This window comes from Branchiostoma belcheri, unplaced genomic scaffold, assembly GCF_001625305.1.
Source record: "Branchiostoma belcheri isolate BF01 breed outbred unplaced genomic scaffold, Haploidv18h27 scaffold63, whole genome shotgun sequence".
Taxonomy (NCBI): domain Eukaryota; kingdom Metazoa; phylum Chordata; class Leptocardii; order Amphioxiformes; family Branchiostomatidae; genus Branchiostoma; species Branchiostoma belcheri.
In genome coordinates, this window is record NW_017804276.1 from 1,923,042 (window position 1) to 1,932,946 (window position 9,905).

Here is a 9,905-nt window from a genome sequence, read left to right on the forward strand (position 1 = left end):
TTGGCCAGACAGTTACCATTTATCATCCGAGGCTGGCAGAAAAAAGATACAGAGGAGAAGAAAGAGAGACAGATAAAAGCATCTAGAACACACCCAGAATAAGCCAAAGCCTTCTGCTTGGAGAGTGCTAAAACATAGTCTCTACCAGACTCCGTAATTTGTATAGTATTACAGTTAGTAGAAATTCTTCAATCAGTGACTGTATTTAAAGGTAAAAACACGTACCTCCAAATTTTCGGTGTCGACTGTACACCTTTCTCAAGGAGTGACCTAGTCTCGCGAGAACACGAGACTAGGTCGAGACTTGTGTGGATCTTCTGACCTCCCCCGCCTCCTTGCGGAGTAGGGGTAGGTAGGACTTGGGCAGCTCCCAACCTTCGTTGCGATTCATCCCGGCACGTTCCAACTGGATATGGACCGCTTCCTTAATCTTTCTATGTGACTTCCGGGATTCCTGGTCTATGATACTAACGATGTCCAAAATAGGGCCGTTTGTGACCCTATGCCCCGCTTTAAGTTCATGTTGGCTAAGCGCCGATTTACCGTCCTGACGGTCTATGTTGGACGTAATGATGATTCGCAAACCGGATAACTCCATCACCACAGATGTGTTTCGCAAAGAGACTCACACAGACCAATATTTGCTGTGGTCCTCTAACCACCCAGTGCATCAAAAACTGGGCATAGTGAGGACACTTATGCACAGGGCGAACACACTGATAGAAGACCACACCCTCAGAGCAGCAGAGAAGGACAAGGTGAGGGACGCACTGCGACATTGTGGGTACCCAGAATGGGCGCTAAAAGAGGGGGATAACATCACTGACAAGAAAAAGATGAATAAAGAACGTACCTCCCAAAACAAAGAGCGACACCCGGCGAGTTACGCAGTACTCCCCTACATCAAAGGAGTCACTGAGAGACTTAAACGGGCGTACGCCAAGCACAACGTGAGTCTGTTCTCTAAACCAGGCTATACACTGCGCAATGCCCTGGTTAGTCCAAAAGATCCACTACTTCCCAGTGAGAAGTGCGGTACTATTTACAAAATATCGTGTGAGATGTGTGGTGAGGTGTATGTAGGTGAAACCGAAAGGTCCCTAGGTGAACGGACTGACGAACATCAGAAATCTGTAGACCGTCAGGACGGTAAATCGGCGCTTAGCCAACATGAACTTAAAGCGGGGCATAGGGTCACAAACGGCCCTATTTTGGACATCGTTAGTATCATAGACCAGGAATCCCGGAAGTCACATAGAAAGATTAAGGAAGCGGTCCATATCCAGTTGGAACGTGCCGGGATGAATCGCAACGAAGGTTGGGAGCTGCCCAAGTCCTACCTACCCCTACTCCGCAAGGAGGCGGGGGAGGTCAGAAGATCCACACAAGTCTCGACCTAGTCTCGTGTTCTCGCGAGACTAGGTCACTCCTTGAGAAAGGTGTACAGTCGACACCGAAAATTTGGAGGTACGTGTTTTTACCTTTAAATACAGTCACTGATTGAAGAATTTCTACTAACTGTTAATTCTACGTGACTGATGAACCTCTTCAACGGTATAGTATTACATATAGAAAATGGCCAGAAGAGTTAGCCAGTGATAGAATTGCAATTTTCAGCATCCAACTCCAATTACCATGGAGTCAAGTCTACCCCGTAGTAAAGACTATCCAAAAAGCCCTGCTACAAAGATGGTAACTTCGTTTTGTGATGTTGTTTTGAGTGAGTAGCCATGGTTTTGATGTTCAGTTTCATCTGTCTCTGTCTCCTCATAGAATGACAGTGATGACGATTTGGTGGGAGATTCCTGCGATACGAACGAAGACCAGTAAGCATCAAGTTGCTACTCATTTTACTGTCATGCCCTATGATCTCTTCTGGTATTGCACATGCAGCGGAGCATCTTATTTGATGTGTCCTGGACGTAATTTAATTTTGTGAGATTCTGTTCTCTAACTGCCTATATTGAACCAGGAAAACGAAGGCTCTTATAGTATAAATAGATACAATGCCCCAGAGCAAAATATGATATTATTAGATACAGTAACTCAATGGAGTCTACCATACACACACATACATATAGTTATGACTTACTTTTTGGCACCTTCTAGGGATGGCGATGGATTCCAGGACAGCTCGGATAACTGTCCTTCAGTTCCCAACAGTGATCAGTTGGATACAGATGTCGACGGTATAGGTAAGAAGATGGTCGTAAAGTTTGTTTAAATTTAATGGAGAATGGTGATGTCAAAATGGTAACATCACTTTAGCTGTACATATGTACCTGTGAGGCTTCTGGATGCTGCTGGAAAGAGGCCAAATAGACAGATGATATATTATGCCAGAGGTGTCGGCCCGTGCTAAGAGAACAGTTTGGTGCTTCGGGAACGCCAAACTGTTCCTTGGCATATGATCTGTCAATTTGGCCAATTTCTACTCTAGATCTTTCCAGTAGTGTCCTAAAGCCTGGTAGAGGCTAGTATCACTTCAGCAGTGTTACAAAGGATGTCATACAAATGATCAAGGATTTTAGTGCTTTTGTTTAACATATGATGTTGTTTTTCAGGTGACAACTGTGATGATGATGATGACAACGATGGCGTTCCAGACACCAGTGACAACTGCCGGCTGGTTGTGAACCCGACACAGCTGGACACCAACAGTATGTGAACAGTGCAAGTGTTACTAACTCTAAGTTAATGGCCTGACAAAACAGGCAGGATAAAGTATGTGTGAAATACACACTGTTTTTCTCCTCTATCAACTCCAAAATCTTGTCGCTCACCCAAAATGTCACTACAGTAACTACTGCTACTAAACGATTTAATTCCTGATTTTCCTCCAATTTTTATTAATTGTTTGTCTTTCACCTGAATAAAAAAAATATGCATGTGAAATAGCTGATAACAAAACAGTTGTAACACATTGCATTAGAGGTGGCAGTTCGTTGTCCATATCTTCAACCAATGAGCGTAGTTTGGTAGGCGACTTGTGCCGGCTGCTTTCTAGGGAATGGTAGAGGCGACATTTGTGAGGAAGACTTCGATGATGATGACCAGGTGGACTGGATCGACGTGTGCCCGGAGAACTTCAACATCCAGCGGACGGATTTCCGCGAGTACCAGACCGTCGTACTCGACCCGGAGGGAGAGGCTCAGATCGATCCAAACTGGGTTATTCTCAACGAGGTAAAATTTCATGTTTCGTGTCGGCTTGTTTCACCCTTAGTTTAACAAATGAGTCGTCTGTTTACAGGCAACTCGGTCGGCGATGCCTGCGAGGACGATTTCGATAACGATAACGTGGTGAACTGGATTGACGTGTGTCCGGAAAATGCGGCCATTCAGAAGACAGACTTCCGCGCCTTCCAGACAGTTGTCCTTGATCCGGAGGGAGAAGCTCAGATAGACCCCAATTGGGTGGTTCTGAATGAGGTAAGTCTGCGTCTAACCTTATTGCAACAAGGCTTGCTTTTGCTTGTATTATATACACCCTAACAGCTACTAGTATATTGAATACCGTCACTAAATTTTGTATGCCATCTATGGCAACATTAATTACACACACACACACACACAAAACAATCATAATCAGACACGTAAATGTAATGTTGGCATTTTAGATATCTCTATGGTTACAGGTTTGTATTGCGTTGAGTGATCTCTTGACAGATTCCCTGCAGATTTGACTGAGACACGCAGTAAATCATTGACGTTGACGGGGAAAATCAACTACACTATTATACCAGAGACTGTTAGAGAGTTCTGCGTCTTTTTCTTGGCTAACAAACGAAGTTGAATGACTTACAGATCAGTTTGAAAAGGGAAAAGTCAAAGTTAGATTAGGGTGTTACTTCTAGAAGCTAAGTTTAAATGTGAAACAACACGGAGACTGACTTTGGAAGTGCCATGAGAGGAAGCTGACCACAGGCATCCCCAGAGGTAACAACGTTTTTTTGTTGTCGTGCCATCCCACGCAGTATGAAGCCACTGCCTTGTAAGTCGTCAACCCAAAAAATCTATGCAATCACATGTGCAATAAGTTAATCTAACGGCTGAAAGCTCACAATGGCGCTATCACTAACATCAGCCAAGCAGTCGATGTTCAAGAGGAAACACAGATGTTCAAGAGGAAACACAGAAGTCGATCAACGCTGAGCTGGGCTTTACCGTTGTCAACATCTTCTCTCCTACAAAATGAATTGCTGCGTTGGAGGTCGGGCGTGTCAAGACGTGGCTTCCTCTCGGTCTTTCTTGAAGATTCCTTGTCACAACTAGTGATCAGCAGGAGGAGGAGCCACTGGCCATCTCACTAGTATCTGCTGTGGGAGTAAAGTTGCTACATGAAGTACTTTGACTTGAGAACCACACACGGAGCTCAGTGGGTTGGAGTGATACTGAGATTTAATGGATACTGCATATTGTCTGCAGTGATGCCAGGGGCAAGTGGACATCAGATTACGGAGCTCTACATTTCTTGAGTAACAGATCTGTACGCCGATGTCTACAAACAGCAAAGCATGCAGCAGCCGGCCGGAGAAGACATCTTCATATTTGACCTTGACCTGTTCCTTATCATTTCATACATACAACGTCATCTATCAGAATCTGTAAATTTTGTCTATTGTAAACGTTGTTTGTTCTTTGCTGCTGCTGTTGCTCTTGTTGAGTGCTCATAACAGTATGTCATTTACATTTTTTGTACCTACCAGGGAAAGGAAATTGTGCAGACTATGAACAGCGATCCAGGTCTGGCCGTTGGTGAGTAACATCATCTCATCAGAAACTATTACCTTGTGCCGAAAGATGTATGTTATCTAGGTCCTGTTTCATCGGTAACTAGACATTAAGCACTGTTCAACCCTCGTAGATTATACAGGAGCATGGCGAAACTGTGATGCATTTTACTTTAGATTATTCCATTTCCATAAACAATTTATCTGATGGTGCTACTGTACATTTGTTATGTAATCACCTCAACTGTCATCTGAAGTCAACATTCAAATTCTCGCTATCATACAGTCATACTTATCAGAAACTAAAAAATTGATTTGATTACTGATTCATACTGTATTCAAAAAACATAATCTAAATTGGTCGTTAAACGGACGTTACCCATTTGATATTTTTGTCTCATGTTAAATCATTATATTATGTCCAGTGAAGCTATATTTCTTGAGTGTGTGTCACCACACATATGTATTGTTTTCTTCCAATGTTGAAATTAAAAAAAAACTGTAATGGATGTCATCTTTGTGTGCTTAGGCTTTACAGGTTTCAACGGCGTGGACTTCAGTGGAACCTTCTACGTCAACACAGAGACCGATGACGACTACGCAGGCTTCATCTTCTCCTACCAGGACAGCGGCAGCTTCTATGTCGTCATGTGGAAACAGAAGGAGCAGACCTACTGGCAGGCCACGCCCTTCAGAGCCGTCGCGGAGCCAGGGCTTCAGCTTAAGGTGCACACTTGCTACTCTTACTTTCTTAGGATAATGTGTTCGAATGATGTCAGATTGAACACAGCCAAACATGTATCGGGTTAGAGAACAGGCTCTGTCCATGGAGGCAGTATGTCTTATAACTCCATGCTCTGTCTAACTACATTTTTAAGTTGCCCGTCATCTTTGCGGAGAGAGCACGTGAAAATGGATGTGGAATTTACATTCTGGCCTCATATTTCATAGATTTATCATTATGACATTATGTGCCATCCTGAGGGCTTGGAGAACATATTTCAGCACCAAGGACAGGGCAACACAGTTGCAAAAGCAATTGCGAAAGCAAGTAATCATGAATAAAATGATGACTACTTATAATACGTTGAGTTACAGTGATTTAGTCTACGTTGTTTTTGCATTGAAATACTTTGAGTCCTGATTATAAACTGTACTTTGTTCTTGAATGTTTTAGGTCTGGTGGTAGAATGTTCCTTGTGAAAATACTTCTGTATCTGAAGCTTTTTTTCTTTGCATTTGTTTTCGTTTTTTCCAGTGTAAACAGGAAAAGTTGATAACCACAAACAATGTCAAACATCTGTCTCATAGATCCCTTATACCAGTGCCTTTTCAAAAACTTACATTCAAACTACACCAAGCACATTCAACTTCGATGTGTTATGCAGCAGAGCTCACATAAGTAAATAATCATATTTCACAATATCTAATTGCTGATATGTTATGTGGGATTATATGGATTTTACCCCCCACTGTACTCTGGTCACTTTTCATTGCAGGCTGTGAAGTCGAACACTGGTCCAGGAGAGATGTTGAGAAATGCGCTGTGGAACACAGGAGACACAGAGTCTCAGGTCAGTAAGTTCAGTAGTGTGCCAGATTACAAGCCCCATCAGGGCTCGAAATACTGGGTGCATGTGCACCTTTAATAGTGCACCCAAATTTGGAGCTGTTCACCCAATTTTTTTTCTGTGGGTGCACGAGTGAACCCAAATATTTTCGTAGGTTTACATATAAGATGTATAGTAGTATACAGCATATTCTTAACACCCAAGTGTCAGAAAAATAATAAAATCATTGTTGTAGTAATTTTCTTTAGAAATGAAACATAATGAGTTATTGCTGACATTCTGGTTATTCTATTTTATAGGGTTCACCCAAAAAACTTTTTGTGCACCCAATTTTTCAAGTTGGGTGCACCAGTGCACCTATTACCCAAAATGAACTTCGACCCCTGCCCATTGTTCTCATTGATGACGTAAGGCCATGTTGACTTGATTTTAAGGATGACATTTATTAATATAATAAACTATACTGTAGTTCGTACAAAGCAGCTGCAAACTGAGCAAATATATGCCATAAATTGCAAAAAGAATATTGGAAAATCATACTAATGTCAAAGAATGCCAAAGTCAATTCCAAATGAAAAGTAGAAAATGTGAAGAAATGAAAATGAAGGGTCTATTATTCACCACACCATCCTCTGTGTGTTTCCTTTGTTCAATCTTCATGACCACATACTATTAGATTTCATAACAAAGGCAACTGTTTTTGACAAACTTTTTTTTTTCGCATGCTCGCATCAGTTTTGGGGTTCCCAGAGGATATTGTCATCCATATAGTTAAATCAACATGGCCTAAGCATAAGGAATGGTTCATCAAGCGAATTTTGTGGATTTGCAGGTAAAACTTCTGTGGAAGGACCCCAGGAATGTCGGATGGAAGGACAAGGCCTCCTACCGCTGGAAACTGGAGCACAGGCCGAGTGTTGGGTACATCAGGTATGTAGCGAACAGACGTCCGATAGCAGTCACTAAGTTGCACACTTGAACTTACATATACTTGAACAATGCTCTCACGGACAGATTTGCACTTTTTGTGAACGTTTGACATACATGACAAACTGAAACTCGTCCACTGTAATGTTGATGCTTTTGTGCCAGGGTCCGCCTGTACGAGGGACAGAATTTGGTGGCCGACTCGGGAACGATCATCGATACCACCATGAGGGGAGGTCGACTGGGCGTCTTCTGCTTTTCACAGGAACAGATCATTTGGTCTGACCTCACCTACACGTGTAACGGTACGTCCCCTCTTTTACAACGTCTGTAGTGATGATGTTATGATTGGTCATTAAATCATAAAGGTTCGTAGGCAGAAAACTAGCTCTTTCAATGATACAACGGTATATCAATGGTGGTTTTCAACACCTGTTATGTATAAGACCCTCCTTTATAAAAGATTACTTGTTGATTTACATGCGTCATGCATCTTACAAAAAAGCATGTTTACCTTCACAAAAGGAAAACATATTGTTTTTGCTCAGTTTGTTCTTCCTCTCGTTTCCTCCTCTTCTTTTCGTTTTCATTTTCTTCTTCTCCAAACAAATAAAATCAATGACTTGGACCACACACCTGTCACCATGGTAACTGGTATTGTAGCAGAAAGTCTGTGGTGTTGGGTTATTTAATGTAGCAGGGCAGAGCTGGAGAATCTGCTCACCATATATATAATATGAACATTATGAATGTGCTTGAGTAAGAAGAAACACAGCGGTTATTTTGTTGGTCTAGACCATATGAATGTAAACTTTATGCTTTTATTTTGCAAATGTTACCTTGCTAGTTTTATATTATGTTCATTTGACCTTGTTATCAGGCTTCTCGTATGTTGCTTATGTGTGGAAGATTGTGTACATGTTCCCTAACATCATGTTTCTCCCGACAGATACACTTCCTGATGCGTTCACGACTGGCCAGAGTTACGGCCAGAGATACTACTAACCAGGATCATCTCATAAACACAACACCATCCAACCAACGTCTTCCACTGTTCTGTTTATGAAGGACATTCCAGTTTAACACGAAGACAGCTAGTTGATGTCACCTATAGTTCGATTAATCCTACCGCGTGTCTGATGTATTATGACAGTGAGATTCAGCAGCAGTAAATATCTGCCTTTAATATTGATTTTGACGTGACAGGCAGCTCATATTGGGTTATGGTTCATCCAAGAAAACAAACTAACCATCACTTAGGATACGTCCTATTTATGGCAATAGCCTTTTTTAGATGTAAGAATTTGATGTATGATGATGATGATGGTATCCGTTACTATGGATATATGGGATTCATTGATAAAACTCATTTTATACTTTTTTTTATTAAATCAATATGTTAGAAAACGATAAGTGCATTTGTATGAATCATGCTTTGAATATATCTTTAATTCTAGTAATGAGACAATAACAGTGACACAGGCATAATAGTCAGTACTATATTTGTTGAGGTGGCATATCATGATTTAGTGTTGATGTGATTCCTTCAATATCTGTGCTTTGTTGCTTGTTCCTTTTTGTATCGGTGACTCAAATAACTTGTAATAATCATACTTCCATTGAGAGACCATCTATAACATTACGCCTCTAACGACTTTCTAACATCCAACACATTGCTATACAAGGCCTATGGCCACAACATTTGAAGTGTATAGTATGTGATGTGTGCATAGACGATATGTAATAAATGAAAGTGCTGAAATTTATATGGTCTGTGTATTCAGTTTCAATGGTTTGGGACTTTGGGGTATTGTGTCGTAATATTGCTTTGTTATCATTGGTCTTTGTAATAGTGCTCTTGCACAAAAGGATTTGCATGTAGATGATTGATACTTCAATGTGACCGCATATTAAATTATGCCAGGTATTATATTTTATGTAGTAGCTTTGTCTCACAGTCTGTCACTACTACATCATAACGTTTCTAGAGAGATGACAACATTACTTTTATGTATTTCAATAAGCATACCCCGCTGAAAAGAAAGGCTAGTTTCAAAGAGAATATTTTTAAAAGGACCTCCAATGCAAGTTCAGGGCCGCAAAACTGAATTTTCAAAGCAGATTTTCTAGTTATTCTTTTAATGTAATAAGTTGAATCAATCCTCTTCCATGGCATACTGGAATCTATGAGGCAAAAATGTGATGTCACTGACAGAAAACGGTTGCTTGTTTTGTACTGAAGGCTGGATTTAGCTATCCATGAGCGGTGCTCAAAAATATGTACACGCCTCGTAGCTTGGTTCTGGGCTTATGTCAAACGCTTCAAGTATAATATGATGACAGAAATGTGCTGACATACGGCAGTGAATGTCAATATCAGACAGGTTTCCTCGTCTAGAATTTTTTTGTTCCGCCGCCCTGAAATTGCATTGGATGGTTTTAACATTTTACACGGGTGTGCGGTACTACGTGTCGATATCAACGTTGCTCTGACTATGAATATTACCAATTCTCACGAAGGCCACAGCAAGTAATTTTATGGATGACATCAGGGCGCGAATTGATTTTTGCCTGGTTTGAAAAAAATAACACAAGAAATTTTGTTGGCCTCAAATATATGGTGGACAACATACCGAAAATGGACAAAATGTTGCAAAGGTCTATCGGTTCAGCG

The 9,905-nt window shown here is 41.1% G+C and overlaps 1 protein-coding gene across 1 annotated transcript in view; it reads left to right on the forward strand.

Moving 5' to 3' along the window:
* Positions 1 to 9,348, forward strand: part of LOC109483219 (thrombospondin-3-like) — a gene marked incomplete at its 5' end in the record, with an annotated part of 14,595 nt that extends 5,247 nt beyond the window's left edge. Inside the window, 9 exon segments of the mRNA XM_019786198.1 lie at positions 2,110 to 2,195; positions 2,565 to 2,660; positions 3,254 to 3,432; positions 4,710 to 4,758; positions 5,263 to 5,459; positions 6,233 to 6,307; positions 7,137 to 7,234; positions 7,397 to 7,536; positions 8,181 to 9,348. Coding sequence (XP_019641757.1) covers positions 2,110 to 2,195; positions 2,565 to 2,660; positions 3,254 to 3,432; positions 4,710 to 4,758; positions 5,263 to 5,459; positions 6,233 to 6,307; positions 7,137 to 7,234; positions 7,397 to 7,536; positions 8,181 to 8,236 — 976 coding nt within the window.
* Positions 9,349 to 9,905: the final 557 nt, after the last annotated feature.